Raw genomic sequence first — 24,131 nt, forward strand, 5'->3', positions numbered from 1 at the left:
ATGTAGTCCAAAACATGGTTATTCCCACCCCTGCTGTAAAAAGCCATTACACCACCTCCTATCCTATAGCATGGGTCCTCAAACTCCGGCCACCCAGATGTTGCTAAACTACAACTCCCATGATTCTTTGAATTACATAGATAGCCAGAGAATCATGGGAGTTGGAGTTCAGTAACATCTGGGGGGCCGGAGTTTGGGGACCCCTGTTCTATAGAGTAAACGTGTATTTTCTATAAGATTTGTGTAACTCCACATGCAGTATATTCAAAAATAAAAGAGAAATAGGATTAGCAGCAACTTGCATATGTAAGCTCGTTTTGAGCAGGGTCCTCGTTAACCTATTTTTCATGTAACATTTCCTAATTGTCTCATTTATTGTTAAATGTACTCCTTTGATGATATTGTAAAGCACGGTGTAATAAGTTAGTGATATATAAATAGCAATACAACATCTAACATCTAATAAAACAAATCTAACTAAAGACAGGAATGTCTCTACACAGAACAAGGCGCACTATATGCACATTCCTGACATGGGAACCTTCGTTCTGTATCTCAGGTTCCCACCCGGAACACTAAGAGCGATGTACCGCTGCGGGCTGTCCCAGGCTTTGCCTGTGTCTTTTAGTCCTATAGGTGGTTTTGGCGCTGCCTGACTCTATGAGCCATCTCCACCGCCCCATTTATCGGATTGATCTGGGTAACTAGGGGATTCCTGGGGTGTGCCTCGCTCCCCGCCGCGGGGGTAGTTCAGTGCGGCCCCCAGGAAGGGGCCTTGGTTACTGTGTTGCTGAGTAGGCCTGATTCGGAGCCATGAACCTGGAGCTGCTCGGTAAGGGATACAAAGGGCTCTGTAAATAATAATAATAATATCCATTGTCACGGGGAGGATACCACATGCACTGCTCTGAGGAATTAAAGTTAAACACTGAATATCACATCGTCTGCATGCATTACTTTGTATTTCTGGTCATTAGAATTATACCTACTGAAAATTATCCCAACTGATGTGCTTTAAACGAAGCTTTCATTAAATAACCAGCAGCTTACTTCCTCTTTTAGGCATTCAAGCTGAATTTTAGCCCAAAATAGCCGAACTCAAACCCTTGCTGTTGACTTGGGGAATGTTTTGTCATTCGTCTATTCTGGCCTGAAAAGGTGAATTTACCATAAAATCTACAGGATAATCGCCGTAAATCAAAGTCAGTAAATAAAAACACTATCACTTTAAGCATGTTAATCTAGTTTAAAAAATACAATAAGAGTGTGTCACTCCACACTACTAAAGTACATACCCTACATAGAATAGTTGCATTTTTATGGAGAGTTTTTACTTTCCCACTTGCTAATGTGTATGTATGTATGTAATGTTAAGCTGTGGATGAGTAAAAATAAGGTGTTTATCTACTAAATTATTAATGCTAGTGAGCTGAATTCAGAATGTCAAATTGATACCAAAACAGCTGATCTGTTATAAAAATTTCAAACCAACGTTGCAAATTAAATGATCTCCGTCCAGTGGTCCTGTATGTTTAACCCTTCAAAGGAAGAGAGTGCCATTTTCCAGAAAGGTCAATGTTTACCTTGAAAGGTTAAACATGACTCTAATGGCTGTCATATTGACAGCCACTAGAAGCGCTTCTGCGGCACTGACCGCATAAAACTCAGTTACAGGATTCAATGCTTTGCTTTCGGACGCATGGGATGCGTGTTCCCAATGCTTCTCTAGGTAGGAGTATTGGATTGGACCATTGATGGAGGTAGCAACGCCACTTCGCTGGAGGCAGAGAGGCCAACAGCAATGCGGGAATCTTTGCGCTGGAAAAAGGTAAGTAGAAAATCCTTTTTTTTTTTTTTTTTACAATTTTTATGGAATATGGGGTGGGGGGTTGCTACATTTTGGAATTCAGTGAATAACTGTGGTAGTAATTTAATTTTGGTTTGGAAGGATTTACAGATTTTTGTTTTCTATGTTATCTTATGTTGTATCTTAATTTTCTCTTTCAGAATCCTTTGGGCAGAACTATCCAGAGGTACGTTTGGTAGCTGCACAGCAAGTCTTGTGGTGTTCTATTGGTTTGAGTGGGTGATTTGGGGACTGTGGTGGCAAGCAAATTTTAGAACAAATACAACTTAGATCACTGTAAGCCCAGTGCTGGTATTTACAAAATATTTTCAGTGTGCATTGTCAATGTGTCATCGATAGTATAGATCACTTTGAAAAAGGTTTCCTCAAATACATCCGTGGTGACCTTCATTGATATTAGTGCAGTAACAGTCTCTACATGCGTTTTTTTTTTTTTTTTTTTTAATGTTTTAATAATAGAAATACAACACAAAACCAAAAGATTGCATAGTAAAAACAAATGAAAAATGTAAATAAAATTGCCTCTATTTAGGACTAATACAACTTCATGACCAACAGTGCATTATGTTTTTTTTTTGTTTTGTTAATAAATGTACTCTTATGTCTGTGTGTTTTGTAGGAGGCAGATGGCACCTTGGATTGCATTAGCATGGCCCTCACCTGCACCTTTAACAGGTGGGGGACCTTGCTGGCTGTGGGCTGTAATGATGGACGGATAGTAATTTGGGATTTTTTAACAAGAGGCATTGCAAAGATTATTAGTGCACATATTCATCCTGTATGCTCTCTTTGGTGAGTGATACCTGCTGAGTACTGACAAGATAGCTTATATTTATTTTTTAATTGTAGTGTAACTGTAATTATAACTGATTTAATGTTTAGTTTTTTTAATTATTGAAAGCTACAAAAAATTTACAATAGTCGTATAGATGTATGTAACTCAAATTTGCATATTATGTCCTAACGTGAGGTTGCACATTTTTATTTCTTCAACCTTTTAACAGCAAACTCTTATGATCAACATTTCTTAAACAAGTGATTTTGTGTATTGCACATATCGTGCTATATGTATGTAAGTGCATTTTTTAAATGTTATCATTGTGTGGTTTTTGAATAAAATTATTGTTCCATGATTTTTGTTCTTTGTTTTTCTCTCCCTCACATGTGCCCTTTTTGAATTTTTTTGGGGTTACGTCTTAATTTATCTGGAATTTGCCACCATCTGTTATTGTGTGTTGCTCTTTTAGGGATTCTGCTTGGGAGTTTCCCTGGGAGTGGCTGAATTTATCCAAGGCTTTACTTTTTTCTCTCTTCCTACTCCAGCACAGCTGTCACCTTTTTTTGGTGTTTGAAATGTTTTTTTCAGCACCAAGGCTGCTTGCTTTAGCTCCTGTGACATTGTTGCAGGTGTCATGCTCTCAGCATCTTTCAAATACAATTCTCCTCAAAGAGTACGTGAAGGTGTTGGGGATGTGATGTGCATACACAACCTTCCAATAAGCTGCAATTTGTCACATGATTGAGTTCCACTCAGTCATTAAAGAGGAAACATCTCTAGCGGCTTGTCGGGTGTTTAAACCTCCAATGTAAACATTTCAGTTTCTTCAAAACGTGATTGTTTTGCATTGCTGAGTTAAAACTGTAAGGGCAATGCACCTCACCACTAAATTGAGCTGACGTGATCTGGGTGCATTTAGTGGACATTTAAAATGTTGTAATTGCTTGTGGGATGAAGCAAAGCTTATTTTGTTTGTCTTAAGTAATGCCGTAAATAGGTAGTATTCCTTGCAGCCAAGTGGATTTAGCTTTTTATTTATTTTTTAACATTTTTCTGTAAACTCATTTTACACAATCATTGTTGAACAGTTATAATTCTTTTATTTTTAATTGTGTCTGCTGTGAATTACAGCAACATATCGTACAGTTTTTAAAATACATTTTTTCCTCTACTCTTTCTTCATTGTTATGTTGTGTATATTCTAGCAAATGCCTCTTCTGCCTTTTCTCTAATCAACAAGTTTATCGTCATCATTATGCCATATGTCTTCTCCATGTTGTCTTATTACCTAAACTCTATAGTTTACTAATAACTGTTTACCTTACAGCTGGAGCAGAGATGGGCACAAACTCGTAAGTGCCTCTACAGATAACATGGTATCATTGTGGGATGTCCTAAGTGGAGACTGCGATCAACGATTCCGATTTCCTTCCCCCATCCTTAAAGTTCAGTTCCATCCTCGAGACCAGTAAGTCAAAATGAGTTAACAAAGCAGGCACCACAAATTAATAAGTATTTATTTATTTATTTATTATCTTATGGGAAAAATCAGCCTTATTTGCCATCCCCAAAATTATATTTGCAGTGAAGGAGAGAGACTCATGGGTTATCTGGGTTGTTCAATAATTTATTGTGGTTGTAAAACACAGAAATTAGACCTGCACTAAAATTCAACAGTGCTTTGGTGGCTGCAGTGCCTAAATTATTTAGTATACATATATAAACACAACCAAAATGTTATCTCTGTGTTATAAAAATCACAATGTACATTTTAAAACTGTTTTTAGTACCATTACCATTAAAGTACAAGCTTATTTGCTAATGTCTTGCTTAACCTTTTTGGTGAGCCCTAAAATATCACCTTTCTGCTTTCAGCTTCAATGCAAATTCTCTAAACAGAGTCAATACCTTTTTGTAAAACTCTACAAACTAATTATAGATAGGAAATGTACATTTAAAGGGAGACTGTCACTTTCCAAGATTTTTTTTGTATTCCATTTACTTATAAGTCTATATGTAACTCATATATGGTTTTGTGAGGTTTGAATATAAAATGAAATGTATAAATCCACACTGCTCTATCCTGGTACTGAGTGCACTCCGCTTGGTAACGTATCGATCATCGTTATCTGCTTTATCCTCTCTACCAGGTAGGCAGCATGCCAGTGGGTAGAGAGGGATCCAATTCATAAAGGATGAATTTCAAATTTATAGCCGAATTAGGCATACTGGAAGCCGTGTTAATTTTGGCTGCACATTTTAATTTAGTTTTAGTCATAGTCTTTTGACTAAAAAGCTGTTTTAGTTGTATTTTAGTCATCTGAATTGGTTTAGTTTTAGTCGACTAAATCTCCAGTAAGTTTTAGTCGACACAAGTCAAATCTAATGGGTTTAAGAAAGCCTCTATCTGTCTCTTTTGCCCCTCGTGCCTCTTTGCATCCCCCCAGCACCCGATGTGTCTTATTTCTTCTCCTTCCTCCCTCATTTGTCTTACTTGCCAGTGTTAATTGTGGCGGCAAATGTAAAAAATAAATAAATAAATATTGTCTTTAGTCTTTTGACTAAAAAGCTGTTTTACTCATCTAAATTGTTTTAATTTTTTTTTTTTTTTTTAAATTCTTTATTTTTGCAGTGCGTATATTAGTCACAGGTATACATATGGTACCCCAACGGCATTCCATATGCAAGTTTCAAGACATTAGTTACAGTGGGGGGGTAGATGGACAAAGCACTTTTTTTTTTTTTTTACATATCATGTAAAAATAACAAGCTACTAGGTGTCACAAGGTTAAAATTTCAAGCAGGAATATACTAAACAAGCCAAATAGTTTAAGTCTAGAGTGTATGTTAGAACTAATGGCAGAGCTAGTGTGGAAACACATAATAGGATAGACTTTCTGAACTGTTCTAGATGTGATTACGCTTGTAAGCAGCCAGTGCACAATTTAGCTCATAAGAATAAAGGAGAGAGGCTGTGAGAAGATAAGGCACGTTGGAAAAGACATGTTCTTACATATGCAGGCAGCTAACTGTCTAAACCGCCGATATAAGGCAATGCATGCTGTAGAAATAAATGCCTGACAGAGAAACAAAAACATAGACTTAGCATAGCATATAGGGCATATAAGCCTTTTAAATTTCTGTTTGTCTACATAATGATAATATTGAAATTAAATTACATAACAATTGCTGGCATGTAACTTAACTTATGATAACTGGGCTGGAACAGATTTCTTTAGCAAGAGCTAGGTAAGGTAAAATTAGATTAGAAACTGCTGGGGTCTCTCAAAACAACAAGAAAACGCTCAGATATGCAGGCTGAGTTATCCTGTCGTTTTCAAAGCTGTGTAGTTCGAGTTCAGTTTAACCCACACCATCTCGGCAGAGAATAAGTGAGAGCCCCAAAGTCCCCAATAAGGCCCCAAACCTTGAAGCTTGGTCTGTAGCACCATCTGTTTTTATCCTGTGTGGCAGGCTCGTTCGGCGGGATGGTGGTGTCCGTGCTGACGCTGTGGGGCCATTGCCCCTTCGGTGCCCACTCCCCGGCTGGCTGTAGGTGGATTTTGTCGCTGGTGGTGTCGCTGTCGGTCCCTGGTATGCTGCCGGGGTTTTGGGGTTGTCCTGCGTTTTCTTTTCTGCTTTTGTGGGTACGTGTGCCCGGTTTGGCGCAGTCCGGCTCTCGCCTGTACGCTTGCCGATGCTCACTCGAGTGGGCGCTTGGAATGCCTGCAGTAGATTAGCATGGTGACGTCTGCGGGTCGCCGGCCGGATCCACGAGGCTATCGCCCGGGCTGCTGAGAGGCTGTGGAAACCCCTGCTGCGCAGCAGCTTGTAGAAGGCTGAGCAGAGCCGGTCGAGGGCCTCTAAGGAGGAAGGCTGTGAGCGGTTGCTCCTGGCTCCACTCTGTAGTTTATGGTGAGCGGCCATCTTGGACACACTCTGACTGATTCGCGCCTCTTCCGCGTATGTACGCCTGCTCGCTTGTTGCCGCCGTTTGCCCGCTTGTCTTGCGGGGACCGGGATGACCCCCACCGGTCCTGGGGGGGGGGGGTTAAATTAAGTGTGATTGCTGGGGATTCCGGCGTCAGAGAGAGCGGCCGCCTCTCTCCGGCTTCAGCTCCCGCAGGCCTCAGATTGCTCCTCGGTCTATGTGCCCCAACAGGCTTCCAACGGGTGTCTCCCGATTCCTCCGTGTACCCCCGAGGTGGGTGGTACACCCTGGGGTGTTATCGGGCTGTATAGCCGTTGATATTTCTTATTATTTTGCTTGCCCGCCAGGAGCTCTTTCCCTGCACGTCTGGTCGACTTGGCGGTCAAGCTCCGCCCCCCGAATTGTTTTAATTTTAGTCTAGTTTTAGTCGACAAAAATCTGACTAAAATTGTTAGCTTACAAAATTAACACTGACTGGAAGCATAAATAACTTTGGAGATTTTTTTTTAACATTTTGCTCATTTGGTATTAAAATCCAAATTCACTTTGACTTTCCAACAATTCTAATGAGTGAATAAGCCTGTTTGTCTGACCTGTCAGTGCCTGGACTGAATTGCAATGTCAGTTTGCTAAAAAATTTATTTTTTTCTCAAAATTCTTTATTTTCAAAGTTTTCAACTGTTAATGCAGGATACAGAATAAAAAAGGGGAGGGGTACAAGTACAATCCTTATATTCAGGTGAGTTACGGTTTGGCATTTCAGGCTTGGGGATAAGGAGACTGAGATAGTTGTGGTTGGTGTATCGGATGTCATTAGCGATAGTCTTTCGCGGAGACGTTGGCTGTTGTTCTCCGGAATGTTCAGGAGGTGGGCTGTAAGTCAGTGGCCGTGTATATGGACTAGTACCTTGTACGTCTAGGAGGGGTTACAGGGACGGGTAGGGTGGTTGGAAGGCGGGGGGGGGGGGTTGCGCTTACGTTCGTAGGTCTCTGTGGTCTCCATGAGGCCCGTTCCTCACGTCGTGGTTCGGGGTTGGTTCAGTGGATAGGCCTTGATCTGTCTAAGTCAGTGCTCTGTGGTGGGCGCTTCGGGTCAGGAGCGTGCTTGGGGGGGTGTGGGTTTCGTGGTGGGAGTTAGGGGGGTGGGGGTGTTCGCCCTTTGTAGGTTTCGGGTGGTGAGGGGTCGGTGTTGTGGGGGGGGGGGTCGTGTTGCCGTTGTTTCCAATTGAGAGTCGGCAGCTGTGTGGGGGGGGGGGGTTGAGGTTTTAGTTTGGAGTGGGGCTAATCTTAATGGTCTGGCGAAGGCGTGTGGGGGTTAGGGAAGATCTGAGCAGTGATATCTTGGAGGGGTCGTGGGGGACGGGATCGGGGCGATTGTCTTCCGGAATTGGGAGGATTTAAGGGTGGGTTAGTTTATATATGACCCAGGGGTCCCATATTTTGTTGTGGTGGTGGGTTGTGTCGTGGAGTAGGGCCGATAGATTGTCCATCTCCCTGGCTTCCTCTATTTTCTTGATGGTTGTGTCTAGGGTGGGAATGTGTTTGTTGCCCCATTGCTCGGCGATTGTGCGACGCGTGGCTAAGGCGATCTTGGCGAGTAGTTTGTTTTGTGCCCTGAATAGGGGGTATGGGGTTTGGATAGTAAGTTTGCTAAAATTTTAATGTACATTTAAAAGAAAACAATGGTTAACACAATTTGTCTGTGATTTTCATTGTTTTATTTAATGGTGTGATTTCCAGAGAGGTAATGCTTTCTCTTTAGGTAGCAGAAACATTAAGTATTGCTGCAATGACAGGGGCTTATGGGATAAAATCAGATCATAGATGAAAATAATTGAGTGGCTCCTGATTGGTAGGCCTCTTCCGGGTGAGGAAGGAGTCTGTCTGCTATTTAACAATTTAAGATCAAAATAGTAAAACTGTAAAAATTCTCTAAGCTGTTACTGATGACAGCTACAGGAATTGACTCTGTAACTTCGCCGTGAGTCAAAGAAAGTCAGTCCCTACCTTGTCTCTGTATGATTCTTGACTGGGTTGGAATTTTAGTGACAGTGCTGCTTTAACGTTGAAAGTCCCTATGAATTCTCAGTTCAGCAAATAACCCAGATGCTGTTTAGTTGTTGGTAGGATTGTGAACTTTGAAGAGGCAACTTTTTATTTTTTAAATAATTTCAATGCATTCTCTTTATAATGCATATAAACAAGGTTTACATTATTTAGTACTCTTCCCCCTTAAGTGATCAGATTCCACATGCTTCTGTACTATAATATGCTATTCTCATAGTGATGCTATACATAGATGTCCATCTTTCCATTTGGGAGAGGTCTAATATGCAACAGGCTCAGGTTCGCTCTGTAATGGCATATGTGAACAAAAAAACATTTTGAGATTAACCAAAGCTATTTATTTTTCGCTTGCTTTCATATTTTCTGTTTGTATTGTGTTTCAGTGTATGTTGCTTACGGTCTGTAAAAGGTATCTATTTATAAAACGGTAATCCAGACATAGACCCAGTGCTCAGGGTGCCTATGGAGGTATCAGCAGCAACTCACTAACAAGGATCAGAGAAGGCCAAAACAATTGTCTGGGATTGCTTTATCTCTCTATGTTTGGTCTTGGCAACCCTTGATAGTGGGACAAGTCTGATGTGTGACATGCCAAGATTCTCTCTGTAATGGCACATGTGAGCAAAATGTGTTTGAAAACTGAACGGTGATGAATCGGACCGCAAGCTATTGCGTTTTTGCTTGTTCTCATACCTTTTCATTTGTTTTTGCTTCAATCACAGGAACAGAGTTTTGGTGTGTCCAATGAAATCTGCTCCAGTTATGTTAAGTCTATCTGACTCCAGTCATGTAGTTTTACCTGTGGATGATGATTCTGACCTTAATGTTGTAGCATCATTTGACCGACGTGGAGAATATATCTACACTGGGAATGCAAAAGGCAAAGTAAGTGGATATTTTATTCTTTGGGTTAATTAGTTTCGGGTTTTCATATACTAAATTTCATTAGCAGGAATTGTCTATATTAATACCTATGTTTAAAGGAACACAAACACCATAACTATGACATCTTGCTGCTGTTTATTGGTTTGAGAGCTTACCTGGCGTCCCCCATCTACCAGTTGTCTCATCTTGTGCCTTGGGATCTCCCTGCATTGAGCTAAGCCTAGTGGTTCTTGAAGTGCTCCTTTAATGATTGATGCTCTACAGATTGTAACTGTTCAGAGCAATAATTCCTTGTTCTTTTGTGCTTGAATTTTCACAGATCTTGGTGCTAAAGACAAATTCACAAGACCTGGTGGCATCTTTTAGAGTTACAACAGGGACCAGCAACACAACGGCTATCAAATCTATAGAGTTTGCCCGGAAAGGGAGGTGAGCAAGGAGTAATGTAACATTTAGAATAAATAAAACTTTACCCTCTTCCTGTCATTACACATTCGTGTAATTCAGTCTATTAAAACCATGGCTCTGTGGCTTTGACTTTAAGTGGCAATTTTTTTTTTTTTTTTAACAAGCATTTAGATTGTGTTTAGTGTCAGTGTTAATGCCGAAATGGAAAATCAAAGCCGTCTGCTGTATTGTTAATTAATATATGATTTTCAGAGTGTAGACACTTACCATACATCGGTAAACCTAATTTTATTTTTGGGTTGTTTTGGAGATATTTAAGGAATTCATCTTAATGAAGTGGTTTTGGTGTGCATAACCCTGTACTTGCTGTTTGGCGATAAACATGCCTCTAATGGCTGTCAGATTGTCAGCAGTTAGATGCACTTCCTCATGTAGACCGTCAATTTTTACAAGGTTTTTATGATGAAGCTAAACATAGTCCATGTTTTTATAGAGAAAAATATAATATTTGAATATATATATATATATATATATATATATATATATATATATATATATATATATATATATATATATATTTATTTATTTATATTTGTAACCTTAGAGATTTCTTCTAAACTATGTACTAGTAGGACAATATTATAGAGTCATTTTTACACCCTAGCCTCATGGTAGTATAATATTTCTCACTTTTTAATGGAGCCTTCCTACCATTTTCTTCTATCATTTTTCAAGCTATATTTTCATATTAAATTTTACAAGTTGTCGATATGCAATTTTGTCCTACATTTATCAACTTTATTGTTGCGTTCCCTTATTGTTAAGAAGCCTTGTTAGTATTTCTGAATGATTTGAAACAATTTGTATCCCATGCTCTTGACCAGGTACAGTAAATGCTTTGAATAAAATGCCTACTTTCTTATTAAAATTATTAGATATGTAGGTATGCAGACATAATGTATAAATTATGTCACTTTATGTCCATACAGTTGTTTCTTGATAAACACAGCAGACCGAATTATTCGAGTATATGATGGTCGGGAAATACTGACCTGCGGCAGGGATGGTGAACCAGAGCCTATGCAGAAACTGCAGGATTTGGTCAACAGGTATTGTCATGGTTACTGAATAATGTGCATTGGTGTCTGTGTTTATTATGCATACTTTGTACATTAATTTTGCTGTTTTTTTTGTCAGGACTCCCTGGAAAAAGTGCTGTTTTTCTGGGGATGGTGAGTACATTGTGGCAGGCTCAGCGCGACAGCACGCCCTTTATATCTGGGAGAAAAGCATTGGAAACCTAGTGAAAATTCTGCATGGGACGCGTGGGGAACTTCTGTTAGATGTGGCTGTGAGTTACCTTGAGAATTTTTCTTTTTCCATATCTTATAACTACACTGATCAGCAACAACATTAAAACAACTGACAGGTGTAAGAAATAACATTGATTATATAGTTACAGTAGCACTTGTCAATGGGTGGAACATATTAGGCAGTATGTAAACAGTCAGTTCATGAATTTCATGTGTTGGAAGCAGGATAAATGGGCAAGCGAAAAGATGTAATTGACTTTGACAAAGGCCGCTAGTGATGGCTTGATGACTGAGTCAGAGCATGTCCAAATCAGCAGGTCTTATTGGGTGTTCCTGGTATGCAGTGGATAGCAACTACCAAAAATGGTGCAAGGAAGGACAAATTGTGAACTGGTGTCAGGGTCATGGGCACCCAAGGCTTACTGATGCACATGGAGAGCGCTTTCTGACCCGATTACATAGAAGAGCTACTGTAGCTCAAATTGCTGAAAAACGTAATGCTGATAAAAAGATGTCAGAACACGCAGTGCATCAAAGTTTGCTGCGTATGGTGCGGCAGACCATTTACAGTGCTCATGATGACCCCTGTCCATCGTCAAAATGGCCTTAAAAGCGTCAGAACTGGACCATGGACCAATAGATGAAGGTTACCTGCTTTGATTTTCTTTTAGATCAGGTGGATGGCTGGTTGCGTGTGCATCATTTATATGGAAAGAAATGGCTGCATGGTGCACTGTGGGAAGATTGGCTGGCAGAGGCAGTGTTATGCTCTGGGAAGCCTTGACTCCTGGTATTCATGTGGCTTTTGCTTTGACACATACTACCTACCTCGAGATTGTTGCAGACCACGTACAACCCTTCATGGCAGTGGTATTTTTCAACAAGACAATGCATAGTGGCACCCTGCAAAAATTGTTCAGAAATGGATGGAGGAATATGATAAAGAGTTCAAAGTGTTGCTTTGGCCTCCCAATTCCCCAGATCTCAATCCAATTGAGCATCTGTGGGGTGTGCTGGAACAACCAATCTGATACATGGAACCCAACAGGACACATTCAGAGGTCTTGTGGAGTCCATGCCTTAATGTATCAGAGGTGTTTTGGCAGCACAAGGGGGATTTACAAGGTATTAGGCAGGTGGTTTTAATATTGTGACTGACCAGTGTTGTAAGGGTAACTATACCCTCAATTTTTATCAAGTTCAGTTTCCAAACTTTAGAATTCATCTCACTGTGTCTATTACTTCATCCTTCTTTAAACTCACACTTAACCTTTTCTGCTGATCTGGTACAAAGTCTGATTACAGTAGTTTTTTTACAGTTTTTTTCTGGTTTTTGTCCTGTAGTGGCACCCGGTACGGCCAATTATTGCTTCAATCTCCAGTGGCGTGGTCTCTATATGGGCTCAGAATCAAGTGGTAAGATGTTTATTTTGCTTCTTTTTTTTTTTTTTTTTTTAAACCCCTCTAATCATGATGAAATGGTATACGCATTAATCTGCTTGTTACAATGTATGACTTCATTTGTTTGTTTATTTTCCAAACGTTTTCATGATTTTATTTTTTTAAATGCTATTTTTTTTTTAGGGTTTTGGTCTCTACTGTAGAAACAGGGCTGTAATATACTCATAAATATCCATTGTTTGAAAGTTTTTTTTTTTGTTTTTTTTTTTTTTTTTCTCCTCCTAATAATTTTGTGTACTTTGCTGCCTGCACTCCCTGTTTCACGGAGCCCTTCCTTCACTACATGTGATATGTAACTAAATAACTTAATCAATAGTAGGATCAGGACTGCAGTGGAAACAGAATCGAATAGGTATAATAGAAAACTTTCCAAGGATGCTTATAGCAGTAGGAATTTGATACAAATGCGATAATTGTATCCAATTTTGAGAGATTGTATCAGCTTATTGTCACTCCTATCTGGCCGACGAGAGTGAGATAAGAACATCTTTTGGGTCCTCAGTCTGTTACCTGGTAGATTTGCTTCTCATTGGGACATTTTCTAAGTATACATTTTTTTTTTAAATGTGTGTTTTATTCTGACAGTGTCTATCTGAAATAAATATTCAATAGAAAGTACCCTGTCTGTTGCACTATATGACCGATTGAACGGAAAGGACATTAACTCTCTAAGTCCAATAATATAAACCTTTGATATAATATATAATTTATCAATTTTGTATTGGTTTTCTTACTCATAAGTTACAGGACCAATACTATATAATCATTTACAGCTTTATCAGATCTTTCCTGCCTATTTCATGGGAGGTAAATAGTCGGACAATTATCAATATATCGCAATATACAATTATCGCATTTGTATCAAATTCCTTCTGCTATAAGCATCCTTGGAAAGTTTTCTATTATACCTATTCGATTCTGTTTCCACAGCAGTCCTGCTCCTACTATTGATTAAGTTCTTTAGTTACACATCACATATTTTTTCATAATAGCCTAAGGTGGTGGCTATTTTTTCAGTGAGACGGTGGTTATGGTTGTCTAAATTAGGTCTCTTTATTTAACTTTAGCAGGGTATTTCATCATCAATTTAGGTGTGCTATCCTGCATATAAGTTGTATTCACCTATTCATTCTTCCTTCAATACATAACTTCAGACTTTCTTTCAACCTGTACAAACTTTCCACTTTACCAGTGTAATAGCTCTATACATGACCTTGGTATGAAGTACTGATTTTTTTTTCATGACACATATGTAACACCCCCTTTGTGAATTAAGACATTGTTCATAATAACCCCCTCATTTAGAGACATCTCAGAAGGAATATATAGCTTTCCATGCAATGCAACCACTTTTAGTCTAATAAAATCACAATATGTCATGAAGGAGCCTATCTTGTTTTGTTTTTCGTTCTCTTGTTGTATGTACCACATCTTAAAGGAACACTATAGTCACCAGAACAACTACAGCTTATTGAATTTGTTCTGGTGAATAGAATCATTACCTTCAGGCTTTTTGCTGTAAACACGGTCTTTTCAGAGAAAATGCAGTGTTTACATTACAGCCTAGTGATAACTTCACTGGACACTCCTCAGATGTCTGTTAGAGATCCTTCCTGGGTCATGGCTGCCTAAAATGCATGTAAACATTCAGTGTCTCCTCCCTCTGCATGCAGACACTGAACTTTCCTCATTGGAATCTATTAATCTCTATCATCTCTATGAGGGGATGCTGAATGGCCAGGGCTGTGTTTGAATTGTGCTGGCTCTGCCCCTGTCCTGCCTCTTTCAGTCTCAGCCAATCCTATGGGGAAGCATTGTAATTGGATCAGGCTACCACTTCTGCTGATGTCAGCAGGCAGTGGGCAGGTCAAAAGGAAACAGGGACAAAGCCAGCAGCTTCAGGCTTGAATACAAGTAAGATTTTACTATATTTAGGGAGGCATGAGGGGGACAGGGGGCTAGATGGTGGTTTTAACCCTATAGGGTCAGGAATACATTTGTGTTCCTGACCCTATAGTGATCCTTTAACATTGAACATACCGGTTTCCTCAGCATTGAGGTAATCTTTTCCTGGATCTAAATGCCAAGATAAACAATCCTTTGGATTCCTAATACAACTTGTATTCCTGATATATGTATGGGAGATGGACCAATCTCTGTCACTAGGAAGACATTTGTCCTGTAGGTTCTAACTGATATTTTACTATCCACCCATAATACTCCAGGATGAATATGCTTGTCTTTTATCCTTTAAAGCAATTTGGTGATATTTATTTCTTTGCAGTTGAACGAATGCAGGATTTAAATTTTTTTCCCTAGAGGAATATCTTTTATCATTCTAATTTAGCTATGAATAAAATATTATTAAAAACGGCTCTTGGACACTTGGTATCTTTACATGCATTTTAATTTATAGATTAAATAAATGTATGACACCTTTTTAGTTTAGAGATATTTGCTTGTGTTGACTGGTTTCCAAACATCCCATTCCTTGACCGATGTAGTGGGTACAGGTCCAATTTAACATACTATAAAACAAAATACATTTCTATAAAACAAATATATTTAAAATCACAAGTTTAGATAAAACCAGCTTTAGATCTCAGTGGGGACCCACCGACGGGCAGGCTAATTGAGCTGTTGTCCGTTCTCCCCTCTCTTGCTACTTATTTTTCTCTTCTCTAGTCACCGGTTCCTGAAATACTTGTAATCAGAATGTTGTCAATAGCATTTAAAAAGTGCCAACATATTCCGTAGCACTGATAGTCCACCTGTTGCGATATTGTTATTTTATACTATCTTCCAAGCTTCAATCGATACCTTAAAGATCAATACCTTTAAGATATCACTCATGGAAGATTGGGCCGCAGGGAGAACTTGTTCTCAGTTTAGATCATGGTGAGTTGTTACATTTTTATTTTTTGAGAGATGTGGATGGACCAGCACATCACAGCAAGGGTTACTCTAACCAAAACTCTAACATGTCTGTAGTACAGTAATTCTTCTTGTGTCAGTAACCATTATGCCCACGTCATTGGTAGATTTCTGTCAGTTGGGGGCTAATAAGACTTACCTTTTTATTTATTTATTCTGCACACCATGCACGTATTGACCCAGGCTGTATATTCTGCCATTTACTTAAGGAAAACTGGAGTGCCTTTGCCCCTGACTTCAAGGAATTGGATGAGAATGTTGAGTATGAAGAGAGGGAGTCTGAGTTTGACATTGAAGATGAGGATAAGAGTGAACCTGAACAAACGGGTAATAAATCTTGGTATTCAAGATCACATGCTACAGACAAAATTAGATGTCTGGTGTTGTCGACATTTTTAGGGAACAATATAGATTAAAATTGCATGTTTGTATCTGTGTGTTCGTTATTCATTAAAGACCGTGTAAGCAACAAAATCACTTAATTTAGACGCTGCCACCTGCAACCTTGAAAACAAAAAAAAATTGTTTGCACAGTTACTAGTGGCAGTCAGCCAGCCATTATGGTTTTCCTTCGAATATTGATTCAGTTATCGAAGCTAATTAGCATTCAGCATATAATGTATAAGAACACGAATCCTGTGTTCATGCATTGGATTCAGTGCTGCTTTGAGAAGCATTAGAATGTTAGATGTTGGTGATTGCTGTGCATGCGCTGTGTGTCCTCAATACCTCTTTATAAGACACATCTAGTTGGACATAGCTTGGTGCACAGTAGGAAGATCAGGGTCCACTAAAGAGCCTGTCCTGGATCTGTATTACAGGTGACTTTATTAACTTTTAAAAATATATATTTTTAATTCAAAAAGGAGGCCCAGTAATTTAAAGGAATTAATGTAACACTACTAATAATAAAAAATATACATTAATTCGAAATGATTTTGTAAAAAAAAAAAAAAAAAAATGTTCTGTAAACTCCAGAGCCATTTCATGTCTTATCCTCTCCAGTTGAGTGCCCTGTGTAAACAATTTGTGAATCTAGCTTACATGCTTCCTCAATTTTATTCAGTGTTTGTACATACATGCTTTTTTGTAACTGAACCTGTGCCAACAAAGAGGGAGTAAAGTACTAGAAGAGGGATTCCCATAGAGCATTACGAAGTTCACTATAAAAATAAAACAAAGCCCTTTGTCTTAAAAGGGTTACTCTAAGCATCATGACCACACTGATTTGAAGTTGTCATGGTGTTTGAGTCTGTATGTGCAGTGTTTTGCTCAGAAAGGCTGCACATACAGAATTTAACCCTTGGTTTCAGGGGTCGTAACTGTGGTGGAGTCATTAATTAGCCCGGAACAAGTGTTCTGAGCTGCTTGATGTCAATTCTGTGCATGTTTGGTATCTGTTGCCAGCATACACAGCATGCCCATGACAGACAGCCAATAGAGGGATCCAACACATCTCCTTGGCTCCCATTTCCTCCCCTCGGGCAACCCACCCTCTGACTGCTGCATTACAAATAAAGTACAAACAGTATAAATGTATCTTCTTTTTACAGGGGGCGATGCTGCTGAAGATGAGGAGGTTGACGTAACCAGTGTGGACCCTATAGCAGCCTTTTGTAGCAGGTATTTTTGTTTGCATGCTTGCACTGGTGGGATGGGGTAAAGGGACGGACCAGGAAGCAATTGTTCCACTGGCCTTACTCATAGGGTTTAGTTCCACCTTAATTACTGGTAGGTCAGTAAGGCATAAATGCATGCCTAGCTGCCTGCCAATCAAGCAGGGCATGCACTGAGCACTGTTTCAGTGCTCGTTGTGGAGTCTTAAAACCTTGCGTAGCGCTTGCACATCTGTGCTCACGCTGTGCTTTTTGGGAAAACGCTGTGCTTTTTGGGAAAAGTTCAATTAAGTCCCCAAAAGCGGGACACCAAGTATCAAAGTCAGGACCTGAAAACCAGGACAGTTCCGCTGAAATCTGGATGGGTGGGAGGCATGATCTTGTATAAATTTTGATCTGTTGGTATAAAAGTAAAAACTATAGATGTGACCACTGTGGTGTATGCTCTATCCATTGTGAGAGCTGCTGTGTATGAGTGACTGATATTGGATTGCTTGTTGGTAGTTGAGGATGTGAACTTTGGGTAATAAGTGATTTTGTGCTAGCACAATGCACTGGTAACATCTTGGGGCTCTACACACCAAACAGTGAAATGAAAACAAAATTGTGACATTCATTGTAAAATTACCAGGTTATAACTATACTTTAGTTGGAGCTATTGCTGAGTTGTAGACACTTTTTTTCCCCTTAAACATCTATTTTGGCCTGAAGGTAGTAGTTTCATTCACCAAAGGAAGGCACATACACCATTTTGCATCACAATTACTTTTAAAATATATATATATATATATATATATTTTATGACTGGGAGACTATTCTCCATTTACTTCAAATCAAGCATATATGTATGCATTCTCTCCTTTGTTTCTCTCCGTTGTCTCTCCTTGGCACTGACTTGTAGTGGGGGGAAAAAAGAACATAAACATCACTACTACCTCCGCTAAATACCCCAAAGATGATAACAAGGACACTGCAGTGCACATGCATGTGGTGTTTGTGTAATAATAAATAGAAGCAGATTATGGCTAGAACAATGCTTAATGGGTTAAAAGAAAGAAAAATGGGGGCGGAGTTTGCCGCCGAGCGGACGCACCAGCCACGAGCTCCGAACCGGCAGGCAGAACCCGGGGGTCACAACGCAGACTACCAAGCCCACACTCACCAGAGGGTGCACCACCCACGTCGGGGGTGCCCCGCTGAGCAAATCGACACCACCCTGGTGTCTGCAGACCCCGGGAACGCAGAGATCTCAATGCGGCCTAATGGGGCTGAGGCAGGGGGGAGACGGCCGCTCCCCTCTCGGCCAGAGCCCACAAGCGATCTTACCTCAGAGTACCCCCCCCCCCCTCTGGACCGGTGGGGGACATCCCGGTCCCCTCTGGACGCATGGACCAGCATGGAACATGGGCATACCAGCCACGAGCAATGAAGGGGCAACAGACCCACGAGGTACAGCCAATATGGCCGCCCGACCTAAGAGGAGAAAGCGGAGCACATGCCCAGAGGCGCACACATCCCCAATAGAGATATTTGACAGGACCTGCGCTGGCCTCAGGGCAGCACTGCAAAGTCGAGGGGTGACTCTCCGCCAAGCGGATCTAATGGTGGCCTCCTGGATACGACCAGCAGCGCGACGCAGGTACTACAAGCAGGCACACCGAGCATCCAAGATGGCCGTCAGGCACCATAGACACCGGAGGGCCTCGCGGCAGGACTCGGCACCAGGCCTCTCGGGCTCACGCATCCATCTGCACACAAGCAATACCAAGACCACAAACCCAGCGACGCACACAAATAAAGTGCCTGACCTTAAACCCGGCTATCAGTGCAGCACCGGGCGCCTCTTCTCAACAGCGGCCACAACGCAAGCGACTGTGAGACAGCACACCAAAAAGAGACGCACTAAAACGGACTCCCGAAACGGAGATACAGAGATGGCCTCCAGGACGGGCATCGGCTGAGGCAATATGGACAGATGCGTGGTGAGGCTCACGGCCCAAGACCCTGCACACAATGCAGAGACTCTCTCCTCCCAAAGCTCACTGCATGTCAGACTCATCACACCTGTTTACTTACACTTAGCACTACTCTGCCCCATTTTGATTTTCATTTGTTTGTTGTTTATTGCGCAAATTAGGCATGTGCCATCAATGCTGGTTTGCATTACATCACATAATGCTGCTTCCACTAGCTTTTCATAGCACACTAAATGCAAACTGCATATTTATAAACGTAAGCGCAACTAATATAATTATAAGCGACGCTACCCTAGCAGGTTATAACATATAAGCGAACTGTCTAACTTCCACAGATACATATGTACTAGCTAACTAGCTAGCGTTGTATTACACTACCTGTACTATCTATGTTGATTTTCACATAATTCACACATGAACCAAGCCTGTTTGTATAATATATTTACATTTCGACTGTTGCTTTAACGTTACATTAATTTAGCCTGATAAAACAAAAAAAATTGTGCCAGTTAATCGTATACCCCGCATGTTAAGCGTGGGAAATCCCTGAGGATTGCTTTTGGGGCACCTCAAGCTTACCTGTCTTATTTTCGTGCACTACAAAAATAAAGAATTTAAAAAAAAAAAAAAAGAAAGAAAAATAACTTTACAGCTTTGGGGACATTATCTCGGACTATAATACATTTTATTCATGGCTGCTCACAGTGAGGAAGGAGGGAGGAGTGAGGAGAACCAACTCTGCCAGCATTCACTAATGCTAACTCCGAGATGATCAGATATTCTTATGCGTGTGATCACTAACCACAAATCTCATGTTATTGCTGATTAAGAAATGTAAATTAACTGCTTTGTCTTGTTGCAGTTAATGACTTTATTTATTTGGAGATAGTGAAGTGCAGAGTGCCATCAGTTAAAGTACAGGAAGTGCCAAGCACGCCATTAGTTCTTATTAAGGCAACAAAGAAATTCCCTGGCACTCAGAGTGTTAAAGCTGCAGGCAGATTTAATGAAACAAAAAAAGCAGCAACGTTTCGACCTTCTAAGAGGCCTTTTTCAAGCTAACACCACAAAACAAACATAAGTGTATATATAGCAAGTAATGCCAAGGAAACATAATTCACTTAAGTGAAAGTCATTAACATGTATCATTAACACAAAATATACAGATCATGCAAAAATATTTCTATAGATACACTATATGCAACAATCCATAACTTACCCCTATGTGCCAAAGAAGGGAGAGACAAAAGTTGATGATAAAGGTATAAAAAAGAAATCTACAGTGAATAAACGCCTGTTAGGGCGCTTAGAAATCATTTCCAGTTAGATGGAACGCAGAAGGGCTTCTGGAACGCAAAAGGAACGCCCCTCCTACAGAGCCACGTAAGTGCTAACCAAATAACCGTTTATATGTTTAAACACACGAACGGCACCAAGTGAACGCGCGGACATGCGCATGAACAGGCTATACAATTTACAAGTCCAAAGTAAATTCCAGTTCGTATGCTCAAACACACGAACGGCACCAGGTGAACATGCACGCGAACAAGTTATTCGATTTACAGCTCAAAATAAACATAACCCCTGTGACCCCAGGCAATCTGCTCAATAAGGCTTACTATAATGTATAAAACATGCAAAGCAACGCTGAATCACAGGGGACTGTAGAATAAATAATGACAACATTAAATGATCTGTATATTTTGTGTTAATGATTCATGTTAATGACTTTCACTTAAGTGAATTATTGTTTGACCTTTTCCTTGGCATTACTTGCTAAATATACACTTAAAAAAAAATACACTTTTAAATACACTTAAAAAATACACTTTTTTTGTTTCATTAAATCTGCCGGCGGCTTTAACACTCTGAGTGCCTGGGAATTTCTTTGTTGCCTTAACGTGTTGGGATTGCTGGTCCTGTTCCAGAGCACCGGTGGCTGCTGGGATTGAGTGCGGTTCCTATAACATCTTTGCAATATTGGTACTTATTAGACTTTTGTTTTGTCTAAGAGTGGCATAATCTTCTACACTGTGTAACTTGCAGATAACAGTGTACTTTGGGCACACTTACTCCCAGTACTGGTGGAATACTAGAGAGAGCAATGTTTAAGGAAACAATCTCACATTAAAAACAAATGTTATTACTTGTAATGTAAATGTTATTGTATAGATGACTGGTCCCGCACCCTGCTATTATAGACAGGCACTTGGGGACACTTTGCAAATCTGATGCTTCTTATCGAGAAGCATTAAATCCAATGCTTATCTGAAATTTTTTTTACATTGTTCGACAAAAGATGCAGAATCTATGTAACAGAGTGTCCCTTTAACACCACACTACGTGTAATACATGGATGTATATGAATTCTGTTTTGGATATAGAGCTGTGGAAGTTGTTGTGTTACTGTATTTGAGTTAAATTCAAATTTTATTGTAGAAACAGAAAGAAAGAGTCCAATATTCATAATACAGAATGAAACAACTTTTCAATTCAGTTAATTTGACATTAATGTATATAGAAATTGCTCTCCACATCATGCAATATATTTTCATGCAAGAAAAATGAGAACCTGTAAACAATGAAGAAAAAAGGGCTTATAATAAAGAAATGAGCTGATAATAAGGCCTGTCAGGGCATGATCCAGCTTGTTGGTGGTTTGCATCAGTTTTTAATTATCCACTCAAGACAGGAGGTAGACTGGGGAAAAAATGGATATGGTTAACAAAAAGAGGATGGAAATGGGGTGGATGAAGGAAAAAGAGGAGGGAAAAGTAGGATAATTTGGGGACGGAAAACAAGAAGGGGAGAAAAAGTTGTAAGATGAGGGTGAGTGGTCATGAAGTGAAGTGTGATAAAGAGTTACATTTAATTAAGACACAATAGATTAGTGTTCAAACTCAAGGAAATCGGTCTAGGTGAAAATGCTTGTTCTTGGGTAGAACATTGGCTTAAAAATAGAGTACACAGAGTTGTCATTAATGGTAAATTTTAAAGCTGGACAGAGGTTGCATGTGGTATCCCTCATGGTTCTGTTCTGGGACCCCTTCTATGTAACATGTTTATAAATGATCATGAAAAAAGCATTGAAAGTCATGTGTCAGTGTTGGCAGATGACACAAAACTCTATAAAATAATACAATGTGAGCAAGATATTACTTTGCCGCAGAGGGATTTAGATAGATTGGGGGACTGGGCACTCAAATGGCAGATGAAATTTAATGTTGAAAAATGCAAAGTCATGAACTTCGTCGTAAAGAATACACAAGCAACATATACCCTTAATGGAAGCGAATTAGGGATAACAACACACAAAAAGGACTTGGGAATTGTTATAGACAACAAACTATTGAACAATGTGCAATGTCAACCAGCAGTGGCTAAGGCCAGTAAGGTATTGTCATGCATGAAAAAGGGATGAGAATATAATTTAGCCTCTTTATAAATCACTGGTAAGACCACATATTGAATATGCTGTGCAATTTTGGGCAACTGTTCTAAAGAAGGACATTATGGCACTAGAAAAAGTGCAGAGGGGGGCTACAAAATTAATAAAAGGATTGGAACATATCAGCTATCAAGGAAGGTTAACAAATTTAAACCTATTTAGTTTCCTGAGAGGGATATGATAACTGTAAGAACAATAAGGATGTGGAATTCTCTGCCTGAAGAAGTGGTTTTATCAGAGTCCATACAGATGTTAAAACAGCTACTAGATGCATACTTGCAAAAGCAGAATATTCAAGGATATAAGCTTTCAATGTAAGGTAATAACTGCTTGATCCAAGGATAAATCTGACTGCCATTCTGGGGTCAACAAGAAATTTTTCCTAGCTTGTTGCAAAATTGGAAGTGCTTCAAACTGTTTTTTTTTTTTTTGCCTTATTTTGGATCAACAGAATTTGTTTTGGTGAATAGAATCATTACCTTAAGGCTTTTTGCTGTAAACACTGTCTTTTCAGAGAAAATGCAGTGTTTACATTACAGCCTAGTTATAACTTCACTGGCCATTCCTCAGATAGCTGTTAGAGATCCTTCCTGGGTTATGGCTGCCTAAAATGCATCCAAACATTCAGTATCTCCTCCCTCTGCATGCAGACACTGAACTTTCCTCATAGACATTCATTGATTCAATTAATCTCTATAAAGGCGATGCTGATTAGCCAGGGCTGTGTTTCAATCTTGCTGGCTCTGCCCCTGATCTGCCTCTTTGTCAGTCTCAGCCAATCCTATGGGGAAGCATTGTGATTGGATCAGGTTACCACTTCTGATGTCAGCAGACTGCTTTTTTTTTTTTTTTGAGGCAAACCGCATGCGGCTCTACAGCTTCTGGCTTGAATACAGTAAGATTCTGCTATATTTGTGGGGGCATGAGGGGCCGAGGGGGGCTATGTTTGTGTTCCTGACCCTACAGTGATCCTTTAACTCCTAAATAGGAGAGAATTGAGACATGACGCTTCAGGGGCATGATCTATACACCAAAACAGCTTAATTTAGCTAAAGTTGTTTTGGTGACTACAGTGTCTTTCTATATATATATATATATATATATATTGACTATCCACTGACTTCAGGTGGAAAGAGTTTTAAATCACTATTTTCCCCATCATAACTTTCTTGGTATATATATATATATATATATATATATATATATATATATATATATATATATATATATATATATATATATATATATATATATATATACCAAGAAAGTTATGATGGGGAAAATAGTGATTTAAAACTCTTTCCACCTGAAGTCAGTGGATAGTCAATACTTTGACTAAACATAGATCTGCACACCAGTCAAGCCATAAGACTTGCTTTTCCTATAGAAATTCCAATTTTTCAGTGATGTTACTACTGCAAGGGATTTTGGGTGGGTATATGCAAAT

At 39.6% G+C, this 24,131-nt stretch overlaps 1 protein-coding gene across 5 annotated transcripts in view; it reads left to right on the forward strand.

The window, feature by feature from the left end:
* The first annotated feature begins 583 nt into the window (after positions 1–583).
* LOC134608562 (retinoblastoma-binding protein 5) overlaps positions 584–24,131 on the forward strand; it is a 33,625-nt gene continuing 10,077 nt past the window's right edge. For all 5 annotated transcript variants that reach the window (XM_063451463.1, XM_063451473.1, XM_063451480.1 and 2 more), the window contains exons 1-11: positions 584–832; positions 2,008–2,033; positions 2,487–2,659; positions 3,973–4,113; positions 9,366–9,528; positions 9,848–9,957; positions 10,926–11,045; positions 11,134–11,287; positions 12,594–12,665; positions 15,854–15,971; positions 17,198–17,267. In XM_063451463.1, the coding sequence (XP_063307533.1) occupies positions 814–832; positions 2,008–2,033; positions 2,487–2,659; positions 3,973–4,113; positions 9,366–9,528; positions 9,848–9,957; positions 10,926–11,045; positions 11,134–11,287; positions 12,594–12,665; positions 15,854–15,971; positions 17,198–17,267 (1,166 nt within the window). In that variant the 5' untranslated portion in view covers positions 584–813. The remainder of the gene's footprint in view (positions 833–2,007; positions 2,034–2,486; positions 2,660–3,972; positions 4,114–9,365; positions 9,529–9,847; positions 9,958–10,925; positions 11,046–11,133; positions 11,288–12,593; positions 12,666–15,853; positions 15,972–17,197; positions 17,268–24,131) is intronic.

This window comes from Pelobates fuscus, chromosome 1 (assembly GCF_036172605.1).
Source record: "Pelobates fuscus isolate aPelFus1 chromosome 1, aPelFus1.pri, whole genome shotgun sequence".
NCBI lineage: Eukaryota > Metazoa > Chordata > Amphibia > Anura > Pelobatidae > Pelobates > Pelobates fuscus.